General features: G+C 38.8%; 1 protein-coding gene across 6 annotated transcripts in view; it reads left to right on the top strand.

Moving 5' to 3' along the window:
- The window catches only part of Mob2 (MOB kinase activator 2), a 69,580-nt gene extending 44,770 nt beyond the window's left edge, over positions 1–24,810 (top strand). For 4 of the 6 annotated variants that reach the window (XM_076116183.1, XM_076116182.1, XM_076116178.1 and 1 more), the window contains 4 exons: positions 21,318–21,475; positions 23,095–23,316; positions 23,920–24,116; positions 24,415–24,810. In XM_076116183.1, coding sequence (XP_075972298.1) covers positions 21,318–21,475; positions 23,095–23,316; positions 23,920–24,116; positions 24,415–24,564 — 727 coding nt within the window. In that variant the 3' untranslated portion in view covers positions 24,565–24,810. Of the gene's footprint in view, positions 1–17,936; positions 18,095–18,116; positions 18,679–21,317; positions 21,476–23,094; positions 23,317–23,919; positions 24,117–24,414 lie in introns of those variants that run through there. The other 2 variants (XM_076116180.1, XM_076116181.1) reach the window with 2 other exon arrangements.
- Positions 24,811–25,522: the final 712 nt, after the last annotated feature.

The following is a 25,522-nucleotide window of genomic DNA, read 5'->3' as shown; positions in this document are numbered from 1 at the left end:
TATAAGTAGTAGGGTTTACACATTATTTTGAAGTGCCACACTTATCATTTTAACCTTTTCTTTCACCAAATATTTTTTCTGATCTTCTAGTAAAATGTCGTTTAGCTTATTATATGAATTTAAATGCGACAGACCGCTAATACGGGTCCACCATTATTAGAATGCTACATTCTAGAGTTATTGTAATATAAGGCTAATGAGCCTTTAAACTAGGCCAGATATTGCGGCCTAATTTCGTTTAATTATTATAGCATTTCGACTAAGCCGGTAAATAATTACCTGGTAATGCGTGCAAAAGTGGCTTGTACAAAACTGTATTTCGATGGTAGGCTTAAACGGTTTTGTAGATTTTGAAATTTTGGTCAGTGAGAAGAATCGGACGTCATTCGTGACATCGTTTAGATACGCTCCGAATAGCTTTTTTTATAATATTTTCGTGACCGGCTGTTCGTTCTAAACTAAATTGTAACCGAATCAAATAGCTGCGCTTTATTTAGAATAATATTGATGTTTAAAACAGTAATTGTGTTCTAGTTTAGCTGAGATGTAACAGTAAAACAATGTGGATATCTACGTATTCAATAAAGAAGTAAGTTCTGTTAAATTAATTAAAAAGTCGCGGCATAAGGCATTTTTATTGCATAGGCTAGTGCTATGGTATTGATTGGCTGCAGTGTGTCCTGTAAGGTAATATTATGCGAGACTTGTTTGTCGTGTACAACTGTTGGCTCACGGCACTCGGCAGGGTGGCGGTGTTCCCACCACTCGACGCACGGCGCGGAGGTCGCGGCACCGCGCCACGCCGCGTGGGACCCACTTAGTGTCCCAGTCATTGTTATAAAATGGCCTCGATTATACCGACATTTGGACCACGCGATACTAATATTTAGTTTTCAATAGTCAGCTCACACCTCGTTACTTTGCACGGTCATTTCCGTGTCGTGACACCTTTAATTGGCAATTACTAGAAATAATATGTACTGTGTTATTCACGTGTAGGTTCTGCCATGTGGAAAGATAAACCATATTGGCTTGTCGCTCAGTTACAACAGGAAAACGTGTATGAAGCACCGGTGTCACACGCTCACACGCCGGGCTAATGTAATAAGCCACTCGACGTTACTAATGTCTACTTGCTTATTATGAGTATAATAATGCTTGCTTTACGACCTGAGTAACTGTTGTTGTTGCCGCACATTGTGCTAAGGTTAGATACTTAATCAACAGAAAGATGGAGAATTTCATGTTTATGTGAGTCCCCTTGAAGTTGGTAATTATCTTATTGTCTTGTGAATATATAAATAAACGTAACCATATCTTTAGACATGTTTTATAAAGGTATTCAAATAGGATTTTAACATGAATTAACTTTGTAATTTGTTGTCCGGAGTCCGGGGTGGTATCTATACTGGCTTTTGAATCTCCTTGGGAGTCAGTCGTAAAACGCAGTGTCGTGACTGGTTGACCCGAGCGCACGACTGCGGCGAGGCGGTACTAGCGGGCGGGCGGGGGGAGAGGGCACCGACAAGTGAAAGTACGCTCGAGCACAATCACAATAACAACGGTAACGACCCAGCGTGCACTAACCATTGACAATACTAACAACACACACATGCAGATCACAATCAATTTCTATGTAAAATGATTATTTCTAACTCACCTTTAAGGCCCATTTAGACGAGGAGAGTTTCTCGTCTCGAAGATACGATTATCGAAAGAATATAAAACATTTTTTTCGTCTAAACATTCGCTCTCCTCGCTCGTTGCTTTGGGCGAGAATTGCCTTGCAATGGAATATTATTATGTCCGTGTAAACATAATTTCAAAGCAATTATCGTATTTCGAGATTTTATGCCATTTCCTACCTTGGGTTAAAATGGATAGTTAGAAGAAATGATTTGGGAGCATCTAACATGTTGTGCCTTGAATTACAATTGGACGATGAAAAGACATTCAAAAATATCTTTCGGGTTACGAAAACTCAACTCATAATTATATTTACTTCAAGAAATTGGACCATCTATACAAAAAAGTAATACAAATATGCGTCAAGCTATACCCGCTCGTACAAAATTGGAAATAACTTTAAAATATTTGGCTACAAGAGAATCATTTCAAACATTATCAGAAATATTTAGAGAAGGGACCTAGGTGTACCATAAGTTACTTTTTGGTAAAAGTTCTGCAAGCTATTTACACAGCATTGGAGGATTTCATTAAAGTATGAATAAAACAGGATAAATTTCAAAATCACTTAACTATCAATAGATTATCTAAGTATTTATTCAAAATCAGTCTTACTTTAATAAGGTAGATTACAAAACAAATAAATGGCAATTAGCTTATAATAAATCAACTTCATATAGAGATATTTGGAAAAAAAAAAATTATTGTGCATTCGTTGAATCATTTGGAAAGTCATTTTGCATGCTTGAATTCCACCACTGTTGAATTCCATCAGTTCTCGAAAATGGAGAATCGGGCATCGGAGTTCACATCGGAGTTCATCGGATCACTAAACTCGAATGACAAATCTCGCACTAAAATCGATTCAAACTGATTTGTACGATACTCGTATCAACTTGAAAATATACAAGTTGAGATTCTCGTAAGCAACAATCTGCTTACTATACCTTCGTTGTGTAAACGAACATAGGCAATAATCGCCTAGCGATAAGTCATAAGCGAATCTCGTATGACATAATCGTAGGCGAGATTTTAGTTCTTGCTTGTGTGTAAACATTTTGATACGATTATGTTATGGCGATTATTGCTTGTGATAGTAGCGTATAGTTTCTCGCTCGGAACCGTACGAGAAACTCTCCCCGTCTAAATGGGCCTTTACTTTTATGTACCGTAGCTAAATCAATTGGTTGCAGATATTCACTTCATATTACGTATTGTGAGATAGGCTGCCCTAAGATGTGATCAAAAGCGTGTATGTGTGCTTGCAGTCTTGCACAAAGATCTCTTTGTTCGCAATCCAAACAATAGGTATTCTCAATTAAGTACCGACAACATTGGCTTATGTTTGGTCAAGGATGTATGAGTGCTGCAGAAATATATTATACAGTGCCATGTGATTTATTATTGTGTAGGTAAAATTAATTATATTGTCATTTATCCTGTTTGTTACCACCTCATAATATTAATAAGTAAATTATTACCGCAATTTATCGAAAAGGTCATTTAATTGGCTTAAAAATGTTTTACACAAGTTGACCGCGAGTTGTAAAGTGTATACGAGAAAAGGTTTCATTCTGGAACAAGGACTCGTGTTGGTTCAAAGGGTTTCGGTACTTGTAAAGGTAGCAACAAGGATAGGTGTTTGTGCGAGTAAGTGCTATTGACACAGTTGTGGTGCACGCGAGTGGTCGGTGGCCACACAATGTGGTGTTACGCGTTAGAAAGCTGCGCGGAACTGCTCGGTGGCGGCATTGTGCGCCCCGCGTCTGCACTTGACATACTGTTACACTTTGTATTACCACACATACTATGTTAACTTGTTCATCCACAAATTAACATCACAAAACACGGGCATGGTCAAGCCGAAATGTGACGCAATGACCGCTAGCTTCTCTTCAGTCCATTTCCTCTGCGCCGTGAAACTACGATAAACAATCTTGCGAGCCCTATAACTTTAAGTGGTATTTACTGCTTTAAAGGTTATCAATCATTCAGCTCGGGAAAGCCCCTTGCTATTTGTAGATTATTTACAGTTCGGAACCGTATTTGTTGACAGGTCTTGTCGCCAAGTACTCTACAATATCACAAAGTCAATTGTACAAAATTGACACGGAACACTGATGATTGGCGTTAACTTAAGAAGGCTCTTTGGAATGCGCACTCAAAATTAAAATAGAGTTGTTATAGAATATTATAAATCTGTAATCTTAGAGGTCAGAATCATTTTCCAATAATTAAATATCTACTATGTTTATCATGGACACAATGTCCTCAAATAAGGTCGATTATTGAATAAACATAGATATGCCAATTAGTAAATCGGAACTCGGCCCCGACCGACAAGATTCGGCGGAACTAGCCACCACTCACGTGAACTTGGCTATTTTTACGTCCTTGTCTGCATCCAACTTAGTTTGTTAGTGTATAAATTAAAATTCTTTTAAATACCGTATTTACAAATTAGAATTGATTTAAATTGTCTATTTTTAGCCCTCTTTTGTGACCCACTGCTGGGCCAAAGCCTTATGTTTTTCCTTCTAAAATTCCCTATCAGGGAAATGTGTGTGTTATATGTTTGGAAGTGACGCAACTGTTGATTAATTACATTATTTATTATCGAGTTGTCGCAAATCGAGTGTTTTTCCTCTAACAAAGCAAACATAAACGTGTTGATGTTTGTTGATACATACGTATGTGTGTGTGTGGGTGTGTAGGCGGTGGTCACACAGTGGTTCACAGTGTCGGCGGGACGTGAGAGCGATGTAGCCCGGCCGCCGCCAATATCGCCACTGATATCAGTTCCGCGAATTGCGACAACGCGCAACTGTCAGCTTGAACACCATTAAACATATAACTTCATTTGTACATACATAAAATCACGCCTTGTTCTCATAGAGACTGACAGAGACCAAAGACTACATTTATAAAAAAAACGTGTAATTTAATAGGATTAGACGGGGACCTACAATATCGCCAAAGAAGAAAATGCCTGCATCCATGTTTGGGTACTAAAAGACTTTCATGATTATCATACGTAAGCAAAAGTTATAAACATGAACGGTGTCTTGCAAGCTTTTGCAATTTAGGATATTTGACGTACATAAATATGCCATTTATAATTATGCCTTTCTTGAAAATAACTTTTCGTTAGATATGATTTTATAATTTAAATTGGAACAATTAAATATAAAAATCTGATTTAATTTATGTAATGTATTCCCAGAATGCATTCCGGTCAAATTCTAACCACCTCATCTGGTCGTACTATGTCGAACTTAGACGAGTGTGACATGCATGCGCATTTTTCGGTGTCGTCGACCCAACATGACAGGACGCTGCACTGTCTCTTAATAACTTATAAAAACAACTTTCGTGTGGAATTATAATAATGAAGTAGTTCTCAGAAATCAATACAGTTAATAAGATAAACTTGTTTTCTGTATGTAAATGTACATTGTAACTTACATCGCTGACGTGCCTCTATATTGATTTCTTTAGTTCAGCTTTCATTGCATTGTTTATTGAAAATAGGGTTATGGATTATATCGAGCTCTTTGTTAATAATGACATCCAAAGATAACTCTGTAGAATATACATTAGGTGCTCTAAATACCGGGACTAATGAAATTCTAATTCAAAATGATGAAATTTTTAAACTCACAGAATACGCGTACTGCGGACCTATTTTGTTTGTTATTAAATAATAACACATGATTACTTTTGGTCAGGGTCATATTATTGACAATATTATGATAGTGACAATATCGTTGTGGGTGACGTGTGATAATAAATCGGCGCGTGAGGCGCGACCTTCGGCGAGGATCGCGCGATGTGACGCGTCGTTGGACGACGTCGGGTGATCGGCCACGCGCGTGGGACTGTGTGTGTGTTTGTTGTGTACACACACAACCTGTTCCACCACTGATGTGCACTTTTAACTCGGATTATTTACTCAGCACAAAAATTACCAATGTTAACTTCAACTTGTACTCATAGAATGAGTTGCTTGTGGTTTTCTACGTGAGTAAGTAAGGTATTGGGGGTTTTATGCGGTGCAGGGGTTTCACTTGAGTCACGTAAACAAACAACGTTTCAACTGAAAACAGTTCCCTGTGATGACATTCCCTAGGAGTACGTGGGGTTTGAACCGGTTAACCTTTGGTACTTAATAATTTTTCGTGCGTCATTATTGTTTGTTCTGATATCAATTTTTAAATCAAGTTCTTGTATTTTAACGTTCAATGGCAATTGTTTTGATTACTTATTTAATACACCACCAATGAGATGTCACAAAGTAAATAAAATATTAAACGTAGTCTTGTATCTGACCAATCTCGAGTCGCAAAATTCAATTGAAGGAAGCTCGTCGGGCGGCGCGCTCTGGGGTCAATGAATTCATTAACTGCACTCGAGGCTCGTGATCCAGTAATGTCCGTATAATTGAGTATCTCAAGTTGGGGAATACCGTTTAGGTTTTACCGTGATGACGGAGCGACGGTATTGGGTAGCGGTACTCGAGCCAGGCGCCGGCCGACTCCAGCCGCTGACCACACTACGTCGATGGTAAAAGTGCTCCGACCACTTCACGACTCGCTTTTACGTTATTGTGTCAATCGCTCCTATAACAGCCGCTCTCGCAGTATCATACATTATTCATTTGTACCTTATTCATATTTTATTGGAGAACCATATTAGAAGCAACTGTATCGTGTGTATGGCGATTACGAGTTTTCTTACAAATTATAGAAACTTCAGAGTGTAGCTGTCCTGTTAGAATGATTGCTGTTGAATAATTCTGTTAAAGAAACCTAGGTATAATAGTTATAGGAGGTACAAATAGATGGTGGCAATAGTATGGGCAGAGAGAGAGGGGACGGTGCTTTTGATCTTATTAGGAGTATAGTTGAGAAAAAAATACATAGACTGTAGACGATGAAATAGTCAATGAAAAACTTCATATCAAATTGACGATTGAAATTAGCGGATTTACCTAATTTACGGTGCTGACCTTATTCGACATGGAAATAACTAGAATCTAGAATAATACTAAATTACCATGAACCCACGAGTGTGTTCGGAACTAGTAACTAAGTGCTTTAGGTTTCTGGCACACAACGACGAGTAATTCTGGTGCATTGACGCACACACATCCACGTGAGAACCGTTGTCAGCCTGTGTGCACCCGCCCGCGCTAACATAATAATATGTACGATCACGCTCTAATTCATGCAACGAATATTCCATCGCTCAGTATTTATTTATATTTAGCCAACAGCTTAGGAGGGATATCAACCCAACTGTCGCAGATTCTTTAGTTGTAACGTTGACTACCGTAAGTGTCGACATGACCTAAATGAATAAACGATTTGACTTGCATGGCTATTCAGCTCAAATCGAGCGTTTTATTCGAGAGGTAAATTACCCACTACGAAGTGTAGTACATTGCACATGCTGCCATTACTAATATTAACATTTGATAGGAGCGTGTTAGGTAGCCGTTCGAGACACGTGCAGTGTAATGCAACTGTTTCCTGTTTTGCAACTGCTTCGTACGTTATTTAATTTAGTTCGTTACTTAACTCGTTTTTTTTCTCTTTGCAGGTAAGTTGCCGATCCTCGAGCATTTCTCAACAGCGGCTCTCGTGCGCTACGGTTTTGTAAGTCACGAACGAATAATCTACCGTTTAACGTTCCAATACTGCGGCAAATATGTTCGGTATCGGGTGCTTATGTTAGTGGAGCACAAACAGGTCGCCGCAGCGTGCTGTGTGAAGTAACGCGGTGCAATCCTTGCTGGATTGTTTTGAAAGCAGACCGTGGGCCGTGCCGCCTCTGCAATCAACACTTGCACACGTGTGTTGGGCAACCACTCGTGGTCATTATTTAGCGCTGGATTTTTCGCCATTGGTTTCATCACTGCATTTTGTCATAAACGTGTTGGTTTTACTTTACCACTTCATTCTTGTGCAGGCTGGACACTCCCTTTAATATTAGTCAATACATAGTAAAGCTTGCCACAGTTGCTGTTTGACATGTTAGCATTGTCAACATGCTTTGTTTCAAATTTGTCATTAATATCTATCATTAATTTGTCATTAATATCTATTTAATAACTTGGACGAATCTTAGACTCAATTTTTTCAAATATTCTGTCTCGTAATAGTAAACACTTGTTGTGTAACGTGTAAAGCGGTTGGTACGAGCAGTTTGTACGTTTCACCTGTGACATTATCGCCCTGATGAATTGTTTACGTTAATGTCGAGGGTCGTGGCGTGCAATTACTGGAATTGATCGTACACGCGCGCCGGCCACTCGCTACGATACAATTTAACCGTGTATCGCGTACGATACAAATGTCGGTTACGATCGGGCATTATACAACGCGATACTTTTATTGAGGTCCGCACTTTATTTCAGCACCAACCTCGCTCCCACCGGGGAGACATTATGTTCGTTCTGCGTGATTACAGGCTATAGTGTTCGAGATGCGGTTGAGTAAAAAGAAGTCCGCATAGTTTGACGTGTTCAATAAATGCCTCCATGTCAGATTTCACTCATGTTTTCTGTGGTTGTTCAATAATGACTGCTTACCGAGTTTCTACCTAAATTGTGCGCGTTTACGAAGTGAACATGCACAAAGACTAAACTAGATTTGGTCGAAAATATTACTACTTAGCCACTTAGTTAATTTGGTGTTCCAGCTATGTAGAATTTAACGTTTCTCCAGCTGACTATTGATAACAAATACTTATAATAAAATATGTACATAAAGTGTTGTTTACTGGGTCATCGACATCGGTCATGTGTCACGGACCACGGCGGGCACGTGATAAGTATGCCAACAAGCTTGTTGTTAATGAGCTAGTAAATAAACCGCAACCGTTTAATTAATATTCTTGACGTGTCGGCCCCGCGCACTGACTCCGATGAACGGCTCAACACACCACGCCATGGGTCACTGGACTCGCGTACCACCTGAACGTTGACGAAGAAGACCTTTACGAAATATTCCATACACTTGACATGTGTTTTTCTATCTAAACAAAAAGCAGTGTTTAGGAGGCTTCGTTCCACGCTACTTACTTCATAAAATCTACGTTATTATACTAATGAGCTAGTAGTAACTACGAGAACTCGTTGAATTCTTATCTTGGAATTACCATACTACCGACATATACGGCTCGATTTTTTATTAAAGTAAGCAAGTCCAAGTAAATGCAGAATATATGCTACCTGCGTGTTCAGTTATAATGAACATTTTATACATAAAAATAGCAGAACTATGACCTACGGGAATTTAAAAAGGTCAACTCCGACCGTTACTTAGTCCATTGTTTCAAACCGTTCAACACCTTGACAATGTTTAAATGGATACATTGTGTTAACTCGAATACTTTTCATTTTCTTAATACGTACTTCAGGCCCATCAAAACATAAAAAATCCTTCTATTTTAATAATAATCTTATGAGATTTATATTATCCCTCGTGTAAAATAGGTCAAATTGTTATTAATATCCAAAACAACACTTTAATCGTTCCTGCCATCACAAATTGAGCCAAACCGCACAATAATTTTAATGGAAATGTATCGACAAGCATATAATTAACTGCTTAATGTATATTGAAAAACAACCTACGTGTTTATTACTTACATATTTTTATGTATATATAGACGATAATATAAACCATAGCAATAAAAAATATTCTGCGCAGCAACTACTACCTGATTTATAAATCCAAACAAATCAAATTGCAGAAGTGTTAAATTACTTGGAGCTGAAATTGAAAAATCATAACCTTCCACTTTGACATTGTATTGTAGATTTTTTTACATCTTTCTCTCTTTGATCGTTTTTCCCATTTCTAAGGATGCCGACTCCTTTTTCATGGTGATTCTGTCAACTAGTTGAATCCATTGATCGTGGTCCGTTGCTTAGTTGCACTACTCCGAGTCACCAGTTGCTTAAATATCTGGTCTTTATTATGGTTTATTCAGAACTGTTTCAAGTCGGTACATCAAGCTTGTTAACCTGCTTATAAGATAAGAATGCCTGCGTTTTGTTTTAACCAACAAAAGAAAAGCTTTTAATCTGCTACAATTTTAACAGCATCTTATGTCTTTGTGCGTTTGCCGCTATGTAGAATACGATTGTCAGGGTGAGATTAACTCGCTATGTGTTACTTGCCCTATAGTTATGCTTTAATACCACGCCTACGCTTTCTATTTACATTTTAATGAAGATATAAGTCTGTACCCTTCCAACCTTGCAACATACTCTTATCAGATCAAAAGTACAGACGCAGTAATGTATTTCAATTGGATATTTCTTATTCAATAAATTAAAGCAGTTGCACAGTTGAGCTTAATTGTTTGATTGCGCAATGTGCGCGTGCGCCGGTAGTAAGACGGCGCCGATATTGCGATCGACTACCATACATTAAAGACTTGATATATGACTACTGCTTGCACTATCGCGAGTCTAATGCACCTTCTAATTTTTGTTAATGCATATAATATGATGTCTATTAATCAGGAGCACATAAAAAAGCATTAAAAGCCAGGTATCTCATATACGCTGAGTGCATATATTTTCTAACTAGCTCCTACCTATGGCTTCGGTCGCATGGTTTATAAATGTTACATTTGTCATTATAGCAGTGTAAGTTCCGTATAAAAAGAATAGATCACGATAAATTAGAACAACAGATACCTACTAACAAAATAAGAACGAGCCAGAATCATATAAAGACTCAATTAGATTACTTAGTCGGGCTTTGAGATTTCACGAATATTTTTATTTGATTGTAAAAAAAACAAACAGTTTTGTGCAAATGTAACTATCGACCTTCGTTTCGAAGTTGCGGTGTAGAGGCCCACAAACAGAACATGTTTCGCCACAAGCTCAGGCGAAGTGTTGGGCAACCGGCGCGTGCGCAGCGAGACCACGCGCGAGACGCCACCAATCAAAACATAGCGTATATCACGACGAGATTGCTCTGTGTTAGATAATGATGTATGACTATAATGAAATCTTGATTAGCAGTTGTTAGCGCACAGTTACATTACATAGCTTATAGATAGATATTACAAAAATCATTGTTGAAACGATTATTATGACGAGAGCAGCAAACGAACGAATTCAATTACTGTTTGCACGAGTTTCAAGTGGCCTTTTAAAATTGAAACACATGATAAAACTGGATAGCCGGACAAATGTGCAGAGCTGCACGATAAGCGCATGATGATAACTGACCTCGGCAACTGTTATCAGTATCAGTGTTGGTGATTTGAAGCCACTACTTGGCAGCTATCAGCGGTTGGTGGTGTTATGGTATATAGTGGTAGCGAGTTTGATACGGGCCGCGGGTCACATACATATACGAGTGTGTGGGAAGTGGGTCGCGAGTGTTGTGCAAGCGCCATCGGCGTAGTCGCGCCGCCTCCACGATACCGGCGCACGTATCCACGTTGTTATGTATCATGACAACGCTTGTTTCTCTCTGCATGTATTCATAACTATCTAGATTGACCACTTTGATAACCAATGACTTTATTATCCTCCTACACAAGTAAACAACTTTGTGTTGGTTGGTCATAGAATTTAAAGTTTTAGCTATGTTTAACGTATCTTGTTCTCCCAGATACTTAATTTAACTAAGCATTATAATATGTTTGTCGTTAGGCCAATGCTTAATTATTTTCTTTGAAAGAATAGGTAATTCCTGATTAATTAATAGGAATAACCATTCGTTTCCACGTAAGTTATTCCAAGAACGATATGAGTCACACCAATGATTTTTGTTATGAGCATATTTAAAAACTAGGTACTTCAAGGATAAAAAATCTGTTTTTATTTTTTTCGTATCTTCAAAAATGACCGAGATATTAAACGTCAAAGTATGGCCTTCGCGCCAAACTCCGGCGAAGCGGCCGCACGGACGTGTGACGTCATCTCGCGACACTGCTATTTCGTCAGTACTTGCCGATACCTACATAGGCTCGTTGCGCTCTCGCGGTTTCGCTTTAAATAATTTGTTTTGCTTATAGTGGAGAAACAAAATGTTTAGAAAATATTGTATTGTTCCTATGTGTACTAACTCCAGTGAAAAAACACCCCAAAAATAGTGTTTTTCTGTACCATGTAAACTGTTTTATATTTTTGCAAAAGACACCTAGTCTAAAACTTAAAGCCCGGTTCAGATACTGTCAAGCGCAAATGTTAAATAGAAGTTTATTGCCTTTTGAACACTTCCTCAAGATCAAGATGCCATATCATGTTCATACCTACGTAGCAATGAACTTCTACTAAACAGTTGATCATACTATTTAATGAGCAGTTCAATGACCTCACAGGCGGCGGCGAGCCGAGTGCGGCGGTTGAGTTGGCGTTGGTTTTTTGTTTTGAAAAAAGAACCCATGTTTATTAAATCTAATAATATCAAAAATAAAATGTTAGTTTAATTAAAAGATCTCATTACACACCCAATCATATAAGACTACCTACAGAGTAAATTCATGCGTTCATATGATAGCCATCAACCCGACTAAAGTCAGAGGCAGGGGTGACAATTTTTTTTTTATAATATTATTTTAAAACTATTTTTTCCAAATTTACACTTGGTAGGTACGTAACACGCATTATTTGTAATGCCAGTTGTTGTGCAGTTAACTACACACAAAAATATTATTAGTAGTATACGAGTTCAACTTTCTTTACCTGGATCTAGTTGATGATTGTGTGCGTGGCGATCGAGATCGAGGATATCTTAGTGGAGACTTATTTTACAAAAAACACGATGATTAAATTTATAACACATACACATACACAGACTTTAAATATTAAATGCAAATCACTTTTAAAATCAAAACTCCGCATCACTCGCAGTCGAACAAGCGTGTCTGTCGCGACGTGACGTCAGCGCATAGCGCGCGAAGCAAAGCAAATTTAAAAAAGCAGTGAAACTTTATAACGCTGTAACTTCGGTAATTTTGACCCGATTTTGACAAAACAAAAACTATTATTATCAGCATAATTACACAAATTAAATGCAGTATGTTTAATAGTCATATTTTGATGAGCTGGTGTGACTCATTGTTAAATGCATTAACATGTTAATTAATTGAATAAGTCTTAAGTGGGTGACCAACTTGCTAGCAAATAATTAAGTACAGAGTAGATAAGTACCGTGCCTAAGTACAAGTAAAGTGAGACAGTTTTTGTCGCGCTTACAACTTTTTTGCTACTTTGTTTTTTGATGGAGAACCTTCGAGATAAAAGTATGGGTTTTTGTCGAAAGCAAGTTCCTACTATGAGTTTATTTGACATTTAAACCATAATACACCAAATCTCATGCTGACTGAGAGTCAAACCAAAGTGAATTGCAAAAATGCATGTTGACATGCATTTTTCCGTTTTATGTAATTTGTAATGTTCGATCATAAATCAAAGAAATTAGAAAAGTCGTGTTAGTATTTGAGACAAGGTAATAGACCCAAGAATACTACGTAGATACGTCAACAGTCTATGACAAAAAAATAAATGACTAACTGTGATATAGACTGACTATTTTAGGCTTCGTAGAACGTAACAGGAAGTACATTTGCAAACTAGTTTGGATTATTTTTATGCCACACCGACAGCGGAGATAAAACTATTCATTAAAGTTATATACGCACCAAACAGGTTGCTGCTTTTGATTTCATTTGATTGCCCGACTACTCACCGTTTCTGTTCACTTTTGTCACTGGAGTTCAGAGAGTATGGAAATAAAAGCTGTGTACTTATGTATGTTCAATGAGTCGTGAATATGTTGATCGTTTTAGTAGACGATCTCGCTCTATTTGTGGTGGTAATTACTAGGGCGTGTGACGTCACACGATCCTCTCGCCCCTCCACCGTGGCGCCCATGAGGCGAGCTCGGGGAGCAACAGGTGACCGTCAGCCTGCTTCCCCCGCTTATTCCGCACCCCGCACACCCACGCAATGACGTCACTATCTTCAATGTCTACCTCGCTCCAACGAGATATTGATGTTTTTAACAATTTGTTTACATTACAATTTAATAGCGTCATTTGTTTATAGATGATTTTGTTATGGTATTACGTCACGCTAGTCGATTTCTTGACTAATCTACGTATTACCATTTTCTGTTTAAAATTATACACAGGTGTCGAAGGTCAATTGCTCATTTGACAGAGAACCTTGAAAATTACATCAATAATATTAATAGACGTAGCGCTGACAATAAATCAAATTGTAAAGAATATTATCGATCAAAGTTCTATGTATGTACTACCTACGCGGTACTTCAATCGGGGAATCCTTGATGAACATAACGAACTGTGTAAACTGAACATTACTGATACATTATGGCCGCTTTGTTAAACAAACAATCTCTGACCTAATACTCGAGGTTTGTGATCTATGATAGATGTTTTAAGGGGATTATAATGACACTGGCCGTGTAGTTGATGTACGTCAGGGTCCCGGGCCAATCGACTTGATACGGCTCAGTGGATATGAGCATATGAGGGGAGCTAACAATCCCAGCGTCATTGATAATAGAGATGAACCTGCCTACTACTAGGTACACTAGTAATATGTTTTTCTAGGCCATATTTGTTACTGCTTTTCAACGTTAGGTATATTCGTGAAAACATTCATATCGTGATTGAGTTGTTTTTTCGTCTTGATAAAGACTCATAGTTGTTTTGACACGAATGCTTCATTTTTTGCTTCCGCGTTTCGTTTTTGGATTCATACAAGCCTATTTGGACATACGCAACTTTAGTTGATTCGCGGAAAGCGATACTTAATGAAATAACTATTAGTTAATCGCTTCCTTGACGTCGTTATGTGATCATTAAAACCTTCGTGTCTTTATGTGGATGTCATTTGACGTGTTAAGTCATGCAACATCATGTCATACGCATTAACTTGATATGTGGCTTCAATGCGTGGTGTTTGCGTGAATATTGTCTTATCTGATATTTTTACAGGTGATTTTAAAACACACTTGAAAATGAAATCATGAAATATTTTACCTTATATATTTTGCTTCTCACAGTTTGCTGGTATCAGGGAAATTAGCAATACACATTAATTTCTGTGATGTTGTTCGTGATCAAGCTCTTCACACTTGTGTGTACAATATTCAATGTTCCATTCCAGTTTCCAAATACATTATCTCACTTTATTACAGAGCAGACCGCTTTAGGCAATCCCGCTTATTTCTAGTTCAAGGGTGACAAAATCTATCTATCTATTGTTCCTGTCTTACCATTGTTCGGTTTGAACAGGAAATCTCTTCTGTTGTATTATACATTGAAGGGCTCAAGGAGACGCGGACAATGTATTTCGTAAGCAGCGATGGAGCCGCACGGTTAGTTCCTGTCACCTTGACTCTGATAGCTTTTCATTTGGCAGTGGGTAATGCAGGTGTTAGTCTAAGAGCATTATTTACTACGGCATCATAATATTTGTGTGTAAAAGACGTGGGGCTTTATATCTGCGGGTAATACGTTGTCGGCTTTTTAGTTATATTTAGTTTCCTTTGAGGTATAATACATCTTTGTTGTATACCCAAGTAAGGATACGCTTCATATAGCAGTCACGTAAGCCGCATTAGGATAATGCGACTTATATGAGTGTAAACGCTCATAAGTAGCGACTGACGACACTCGATATAAGTAGATATACGACGCAAGTAACGCTGTCACGTGTTGTTTGTGTGCTGAGGGGTGAAAGTACAGTTTCTGCGCCCAACGTCACTGTCAGCGTCCCGAATAATATGTTCAAGAGAAGATTAGGTATAGCAAAACAACAAATAGGACAGTTTTAACTCGGTTTCTATTCTTTCATTTACATAATAATTCCATATAAATTTCTGTATATGGTAATATTGTATATTTATGCTTTGTTTACATGTTTTGTATTTAAGGAGTTTAATTCAGGCAAAGTAAACAATGATCACGACCAAACAAATGCATCGTGACAGTCTGAAGAACACGTCTTATTCTTATTGTAATATCCGCCATGCCATACCATGGCTTGTTCTGCATGCACGCGTTCGTTTCATTTTTAGCACTCATATCATTCGTGCTAGTACCAATTACCAACATTTGTGTTATATTGATTTAAATGTTATTAGTATTCGTAAAAAATGGTAGTAGAACGACTTGACGTTCAGTCATTCTTATTGATAGCGATGGTGTTACTGCCGGATTAAAATTATTAGAAGTTGTCTATGTTTTTTTTAATATAAATTCCCCATTACCTTGAAACACGTAAAGCGTGCACGTCGTCGTATACCCAAGAAAACATAAACAGATCGTCGACCTTGAGGCGCTTGAGGCGCACATCGTACAGCGCTGCAGCAATTTAGCGCTGACACACAGATCGATACCACTATTCGTTCACAGCCCGAGCAGTCTACAATTCTTCCCTTCTTATCTTTCCCTTTTTTGAGATACTACCTCTCGAAGCTTTTTTAAGTGAGTGACGTGAACTACAGCTTGACTAGTCTAATGGTATAGTGTCGAGCGTCTTTTTCAAGAGCATTTGAAATGATTAGCTGATACTTCTAAAACTTGACAGTCAATGGATATAGTTTCTTTGGGCAATTTTGAGAACTTTCCATGAGGCAGGTAATGTTAGTTTTTTGACTCAGGGTATATTTTTCTGGCGTCTGTAGCACTCTTATCGAGAGACATTGTTATGAGTGTAGTACAAGGTTGACGTGGTGGTTTCACTGAGGCGGCGCGAGGCGTGCAGCCTAAATCGCGGTGGCAGTTCCGTGTGGAAAGTGTGTTGAGCTTGTGAACCGAGCTCGCGCGCTGCTGACGCATTCGCTTACTGTGCACTGATTTTACTTGTTCCTACTAATTCTTTAACAAGCCCAACCAACAGTTCTGGATGTTAATGCCATACCATCATATTCTTTAAGTGAAAGAATATCATCTCCAAACAGAGATTCAGTGTCAAAATATCGTGATCTAACACAAAAAATGTTAGCTACTAGCACACATTTTGTCAAGAAATAGAGCGAGTCATGCAAATATTTTCGCAAGCAATAGAGGACAGTTGTTTTTCGGTCATTAATAATATTCAACGCGTTATCTCGTCTTCACTTCTTACCTGCCGGAAATAGACTTCGGTATAATCTGGGCCGTAGAACGGCACGCAAAATGTGATAAAACCTAATCAATATATTGAGTGATCTATCCGTATCTTTCTTTAGAATGATTGTCTCTGTCAAATCAGTAAGTTTGGTAGTGAAGATATACACAGTAGAAGTGTTTTGATGTTGTTATGGAGCACCGCTGGCACGGCGCCCGCGCGCTTTTGCCGCGAGTGCGCGCGCGCCGGGTTAACGATCCCCACCGTGACACTTTTACTCTTCCACAGTGTTCCCGACTGCATCGTGTGCCAATTCCGATCATCATGCCGGCGGTACTTATTATACTCCACCTTATTTTCTTGCTGTTATAAAGTTTGACCATAATCATTTATTCCGTCTGTATTTGAAACTGGTTTAAACTTAAATCGTTTTTTGTGGAGTATTATCTACTTCTTAAGTAACTTGCCTCTGCCTCTAATTATTAAGGAATGCCTTAAAACACATAATTTTTAAGTATTTTCATTTTGTTTTCTTTAATATTATACTCCATGAAACAAAACAAAACTACTTTCTTTATTAACGACTCTTGAGAAAATCATTAGAAAATCTACTGACATTCGTCCTACAAACTTTTCCGGGTGAAAGACGAAAAGTGTGTTCATTAACGTTTTTGTCAGGTTTTAATGAATGTTTTATAATTGTTGGCCTTGAACTTATCAGATCTCTGCTAACTGTTGATTTATTGTACGACACTGATCTCGTACTTGCGTAACTGATTCTTGGAAATATCATTACTACTTCGTCCTACCAATAACATGCGACTTGCGGTAATTTGATAAGTAAAATGAACATACAAAATTATTTAAAATAAGTCAAATTAGATTTTTAAAGAGCCAAATTAATGCCGGTTGCCTCGAAATGAAAAAGAAACATATCTGATTTTGGCTTTTGCATTGCATTGTCGATCCGTTTTGGACTATGATGGCGTATGACCTAGTTGTGGCTAGCTGAGTGGTTACAAGTTCCTCTGTTTCTTCCTTGGTCACCTTTGTCGGGTGCGTGGGATGCGATAACTTTTTGTTTATACGCGATAGAGATAGAAAAGATATTTTGAATAATATTCTGTCTCTGTCTGACGGTAGAGCGCGCGGTGCGGGGCAAGGGGCGAGCGCGCGCGCAGCGATTCGTAGCGAATAGCGATCAGTCATCGACGTGATGTGCCACGCTGTAGTGCTCGGAGTTCTGTTCTCATTGCCGTCGTACCTGTACTCGGCCGTCCCATTCAGGTGAGCATCACGTCGCTGCCGCTTGCCGGATACTCGCACAGTCGTACAACCTGTGCTGGAACGACGACGTCTCACTGTGCTAGTGCCGCCTCGCGACTGTTCCGTGCCGAGTGTGTGTCTGTGTGTGCTCCCCGATATGTATATCAAAATATTTATTGTTTAGATAGTTCGAAATCGTTCGTAATCAAGTACTCGTCGATATCGAGTGAGTCGAAGTGCGGAATGATGTGGCACAGATAACCCTTAGGATCGGTCTGCATTTATTCATTGTTATTCACCACTTTCGCGGCGGCATTAATCGTTTTATAATGAATCTGTCGACACGAAACGCATACGAATCGACGCATTAAATATTGGTGTCACGAGCGATGGCCACGGCACCGCAGTGGGCCCCGACATTGAACCCGCTGCTATCCACCTGTGCGCGCGCGCGGCGGCGCGGCTGCGGTGCGCCCGCGCCGCGCCACCCGGCGCCCGAGCCCGCATAGCTCGCAGCGCGAGGGTTACGTAATACGCGACATGGACACTTGCCTGGAGGTGCTCATGCTGTGGCTCTCCGTGTTCGTCGACACCATCCTCGGGAAGTTAGTATCTTCACTGACAAACATTCTATCTGCTATCCATACTACTTTCTATTGGCAATTGAAATAGATATGATTCTTTATCATAATAATGCAGCAATACTTCCAGTTTGATATTCCTTCAATGGCCACTACAAGTCTTGTTTTCACTTCAACGTTGGCTTAGGCAATCTACAAGATATTGTAAATGATTATTGGTAGATAATGCTGACTGCATAATCATTATTTGTTTACATATATTATTTAAAAGAGATGGAAGTCTATACCAGTGTTATGTGACTTCTGAAGTAATGTTATTTCACTGTCAAGTTCACAGTATATTATCTTTTTGACTTGAAGTTTTAAGTAGCGTGATAAGTTTAAGTGTATACAAAACCAGTATCTGGTACACGTTACTGACTTGTGAATATGAATGTTTAACTTGACTTTTTGATACCACAATATGGAACTTTACAAACATCACACATCATCGGTGATTTAAATGTTTCTGTGCCAGTGAGCAAAGAACCGATTTATTGTATGCATCAATCCCAACCATTCCTAGTTTTCTTAAACATCTTATTATTTAAAAAAAAAATGCTGATCATTTCACCTATTATTACCTACTCTAAAATATGGGTCGATAACAGTCAGACATGTATTCAATAGTCAACAAGCTCTTGGACGTCTCTGACATCATAGGTCACACCTACGAAGAGTCAATCCGTAGTACGAAACATGAATAACAACTATTATTATAGCATAATTAGAACACTTTGTTTGTTGTGATCTTGAAATCCGGTTCTAATGGTCTATCGTGTTATGGGCTACGTCATTGTACGCGTAGAATGTTTCGCTTTCTGATCAGCACTGCAATGATTGACATTTACGTTTATAAAGCGTTTACATCTAACGTTAAAATAGCTCTTATAGTTAATTTGACCTTTGAGATTGACTTGTTCAGCTCGCTTTAACTTAACTGGATGTTATATTTTTTGGTGTCTATACTATCTATAATTAAAATATATAGGTAATGTTAGGATTTTGATGTTAACCGTATTTATTTAAGTTGTACAAAATGTGTGTGTGCAGACAGTAGGGCTCGGTTTGCACACAATAGTGCGCTGGTTCACGCGCGCGGAACACTTCCACTGACCTCTCACGTTTACTGTATGCTCTTGCGATGCGAAACGTGTAATGTTCCATTTCAATTCGTATATTAAATTAGCCATTATGTTATAAACTAATATGATTAAGCATCCAATCCCAATTTATTATTCTACGACTAATGTTCAATTAGAAATGTCACTATACTCGTAAAATAAATTAATATGAAACTCTCGTGAGTTTCATTCACGACCGCAATATATTGCGCCAATTTGTGCACGATTGTTGTATTTTTTTATTTTTGCGTTATATCATTTGTCTTATCTGCAAAGTAAAACAGCTTTTTCTATCTGTAAGCAACGTATGAATTACGACAGAACTGATGTTATTAAATTGAAATATTTGTAAATAGATTAGCAAATATGAAAGAACTTGAATGCTATTGTTTGTTTAGTTTTAATCGTTATACACTACCGGTAGTGTGTACAATAGAGTACACGCGTGACATACAATCCTTCAAAAATATCTACAATGTCGTCATTGTTGATATGACGGTACTTGACATTTACGCTATAGTGAAGACTAGCGCAAATTTCTAGTCCGTTTAGACAGTGTTTGTGCGACTTGATAAAGCCTATAAATAACAGGGCTTTCTCAATACTAGGTTGAAATAAGACATTTTAATAGGTTTTCTTGCCGTCTGAAAAATGTTTTACTTGGCAATGAACTCATCGCCTGAATTATTTTCCATGAAGCACTTCTAATCAATATTTTTCAAGGACCGTCCTCTATCCAATAATAGTATTATATGAATGACTTAGTTCGATGTAACCCGTTTAATCCGTATAAATAATGTTATTGATGACCGTGAGTGACTGGCGGGCGAGTTCCCGCACCACGCGGCACCACGGCTCCGGCGACCTCGCACTGCAGATCCGTTCTCTTTCCATATCGCTTACATCGACCACGCGTTCTACTACTGTGCGTGCAAAAGGCCGCCAACCAACCATATATTTTTAATTTACTGCATAAAAAAATATGCGCCACGAACGATCGATATCCATTTGATAAAGAAACGACACTGTTATTGTCCGCTTATTTCTCTTCAAGCATTTGTATACTGGAATATAGATAGTAGACTTCCTGATATTCAAAGTCCTTGTAAAAGTGTTCCGTGGGGCATGAGTGTAATTTTAAATTTGCAAACGTGCACTTACAATAATCCATCTTCCTAAATGATTAATATTTGTAATCTTATCAGATACAGTTTTATCACTTGTATTAAAAAAGTAGCTTCCTACCACTTCGCCCGTCTATCAGCGCGAAAACGATTTATTCAATGAACTGTTTAAAATTTTTTTTCACACCGAGTATCAGCTTGTATTCCCTGATCTTTTGTGACGCGAAGTAGGTAACATTAAAAGCAAGCGCCAAATCATGTTTGTCCTACCTTATGAACAGTTTTTCCGTAACCGTCAAACTACTGAATTGTTTACTGATTGATTATGAAACAGATTTAAACACGTAATTATATCGTTCATGTTGTGATGTTTCAGGAAGGCGCGTCGCAAGGAGCGCGAAGGAGAGGCAACTGGCGACCCCAAGCTGTACCTGCAAGAGGCTCTGCTCGAGCGAAAATTACCAGAACTCGACATGCGCCAACTCGTCGACCTACCCGACGGACTCGACTACAACGAGTGGCTCGCCTCACACAGTTAGTATAAATATAATCATTATTATTATAATTAAGGTTGCCCGTAGTCCACAAAAATGCCGTATCCAGATTTTTATACATTTCCGCAAAACGAGGGCATTCTACTACTGACGACAATTCACTTACCTATAAGCCATTGCAGTAGTAGAAATACTATGCAGTACTCGGCTAAGTCGTATGATTCACGTTGCGAGTCGACGCCCACGCGCACTGCGTTCTTTAAGTGCTGCGTGCGGTATGACACACCGCTCGTATCATATAATATCCCTCGATAATAATTGTATAAAAAGTACCTGAACAATATCTTCGTGGTAGCACATAGATATCAAGTTGAAAGTTACGACTAAATCACTAAAATAAAATTATCTTTTATTACCTCCAATACATTCCTGAAACTATAAACACCCCATGTGACAAAGCTTATGTAAAAATATTACCAATATTTAACTATTATTATAGTTTTAATTCTACGTCCTTAGTAGATATTTTGAGGCATTTAGAGCGAGTTGCGCATTTGGAAACGCCGCGCCCACCGCACTACGTATTTATTACATCGTGAGGACAGTTTCTAATCCTCATTCACTTTCACATAATCGAAAAAGCAGAATGATGAAATTAACTATAATATTGTTTATTTACGAAAACATGAACCGGTATTAATTATTAATGCTACACAGATAAGATTATGTAATGCACCATAATCTAAATATAATATGAGATAATAATAACAAAATATTGAAAACAAAATATTTGCAGTCAACAAAGAAAAATTCGAATATGAAAAAGTACAATTTAAATGCGAGCTGGCTAGGCGGATAGTGACGTCAAAAATGTAACGTCAGCTGAGGTCCGACTCGGAGCGCGTCCTTGGTCGCGGCCGTGAAAGTGACTCGCTTGCTCGATCATAGCTGCGTTTATTTATTAGTTTTATAAAATGTACAAGTATCACATCCATATGCATTAGAGCGACGTTTAATTATGCATGCGCGGTGAATTCAATCAACTGTATTAATATACGTTGACCTGGTTAGTCGATGATCCCGGCCCAGATTGTTAAGTTTTTCTCACAGTTTCCAACCGGGATACCTTATTTTGTTTAGTTTCATAGGTATAATAAAGCAGTATCATTACGTTTAAAAATGACAAATTTATGTGATATAGTTAAAGTTTGAGAACAAAGCAGTATACCTTAGCTAGTGACGTGCGAGTGGCGAGGATTTGTTGTGTGCGACCGGTTTCTGCTCGTTTATTTTATCCAGCGTTCGGATCACAGGCTGACACCTGACCTTCGCGCTGTCTCTCTGCTCTTACTTTGTATTCACTTTATAATCTGATTATAATAACTGTTTCAACACTTTCCATTCCTTTGTAATAAGATTATAGTATTATCATGACTCGGATCTGTTCATCTCTTCCTCTATAGTACTGAGTCGAGTCATTGGTAGAGGTAGAGGCTGGGTGTTTTGCCTTGTACTCAAGCGAGTTTGTACCATTGTAGTGAAAGGATTAGTCAGCTTAGGCTGCAAACTTAGCTGATTCCAGGGTGCGCCGCGATAGGCTCCAGCAATGCAAAAATGTTTTGACATATAATAGTAAAGTTTTGTAATTTTGTCCCACAGCGCTGGCGCTATTCGACCACGTGAATCTGTTGTACGGCACGGTATCAGAATTCTGCACGGCAGCGACGTGCCCAGACATGACGGGCCCGGGCGGCCGCACTTACGCGTGGTACGACGAGCGAGGGAAGAAGTCGCGCGTCGCCGCGCCACAATACGTCGACTATGTTATGACATTCACGCAGAAAACTGTCAACGATGAAACAGTGTTCCCTACAAAATATGGTGAGCAACACATGCACTATTACACAAACTTAAAGGCTAATTCTAAACCGATATCTATGTATAACATCGTTAAGGATGATCGTTACTTCATTACTCTGCATGACGAATACAGTTTCTAGTCTATCAGTTATCAGCATATTATTTCTTATTAAAACAGCTTAATCAGATAATTACAATACGATTCGCTAATGCTGCTTGCTGCCTTCCATCGTAAGTACAGAATAATAAGTAATATAATAATAAACAAAGATCATAATTATCAAAACGATTGACTGATACTTCAACCACAATCTCAGTCTGTTATTGCCTATGAAGAAATATGGCATAACAGATTGCATTCGGTGGTGGGCATAAGCAAAGCTGTTTTCATGCAATAAATCTAGAAAGAAACTGCTACACTTCTGGGCCACAACTTATAAAATGAATGTTGTCCATGGAATTTAATATTATACTCTGGATTTTGGGTATCCTTTCTTCCTATTCACGTCTGCCTCACAAGTGATGACGATCCCTTGGTCGTATCAACTTTTTTGTAGTTCAACTGATTGTTTTATAATGCTATTAATGATCGGTTGTATAATTGAAGCGTATGTGTTGTTTCAGCGAACGAGTTCCCGGCGCAGTTCGAGGTGACGGTGCGGCGCGTGGTGCGGCTGCTGTTCCACGTGGTGGCGCACATGTACGCGGCGCACTTCCGCCAGCTCGCGCTGCTGCGCCTGCACGCGCACCTGCACCTCACCTTCGCGCACCTCACCGCGCTCGACCGACGCTTCTCCTTGCTTGACCATAAGGAAACTGAGGTGAATTCACACTACGATATCTTATTCTGATGTTTGTTCTTCATGCAGTTCATGATTGGTTAATCAGCTTAACGTAGTCATTCGCCAAGATGCCTTCATAGTGCTATAACTTCGCAGTTCGAAGGAGTCAGAATCAGTCAACTTGTGATTGACACGGTAGTTATCATAAATTGCGAAATGTTTAATCAATCAGTGCTGATGTTTATAACTGCAATATGCTTTACGAAAACATGAACAACCATCCATCCAGCATTTATCTTCAGTAACAAGATATGTAACGTGTTGCATGTTGTTGCAGGTGCTACGCGACCTGGAAGTGGCCCTGCGGCTGACGGAGGGCGCGGCGGCGGCGGGCGCGGCGGGCGCGGGGGAGGCGGCGGGGGCGGCGGACGAGGCGTCGCCGCGGCGGCGCTCGCCCGTGGTGACGCAGCCGCTGGCCACGGCGTGAGGCGCCGGAGCCGAGGCGGGCCGCGCCCCCCTCCTGTACTTAACGTGCCGCGCGCCGCGCCCCGCGGTCGCGCGCCCGCTGTGTCCGCACCGCGCGAGTTGAAGAATTGTTAATTCTATTGTAAATATTTCGATCTGTTAAGTAGTTTTAGGTGATTACGATTAGTTTTACTTATAATTTGTGATCGCTTTGGTTGTAAATAAAAGTGATATTTGTTTAACTAATAAATTGAAAGCTTTATGAGAATCATGTTTTATTCATTACCCTATTTAGATTGTATTTCGTGAATACTGTATTGACTGCTTCTAATAATGTTAAATAAAATGATGACATAATACTTCAAATCTATATTAGCTTAGTATTATTCATGCACTAAAACAAGAAAGCAAGTGCTGCACTCCTGGGAGAGGAAGCTGGGTACAACCTAATCGGCAAATCTAGAGCAATACCATTTGAGCACAAAAACTCAACAGCTTTACTATATTAGGGACTCTCGAAATCTCTCGAAATTGGTTGCTATAGGTCAGCCTAGTTATCAGACAGGTCTGTCTAGGTAACAAAACATAAATAATGGATGTTGCATATTGTCCAAATTATCTCAATCCTAAACTGAAGGTACAATATAAATTATCACTCTTACAATAAAAAAGAATAATGTGCGTCGAGTTGTAAAGGAGTTGTGATCTGCATCAGCACAATTCTCAAGAACTTATTTTTCAGGCTCGGCAATATGTGATTGATAAAATATAAAATTGAATTTAAAACTTCTTTACGCTTCTGTATCCACAAAACTAAATGCATGGTTCTGGAACTTTCATTGTCACATAAGCCCAAATTTTGTCTAGATCCGTGAATGCTTTTGAAGGCTAATTGGAATACTGTAAGATTATAAACTTTAAATAGGTATATTATATCAAATGACTAAATTTCCAATACAGGTAATGTGCAACAAAGGAAC

Source organism: Anticarsia gemmatalis, chromosome 7 (assembly GCF_050436995.1).
Source record: "Anticarsia gemmatalis isolate Benzon Research Colony breed Stoneville strain chromosome 7, ilAntGemm2 primary, whole genome shotgun sequence".
NCBI classification, from domain to species: domain Eukaryota; kingdom Metazoa; phylum Arthropoda; class Insecta; order Lepidoptera; family Erebidae; genus Anticarsia; species Anticarsia gemmatalis.
The sequence above is the reverse complement of the archived record's forward strand: the minus strand, read 5'-3'. Positions and strand labels throughout refer to the sequence as shown.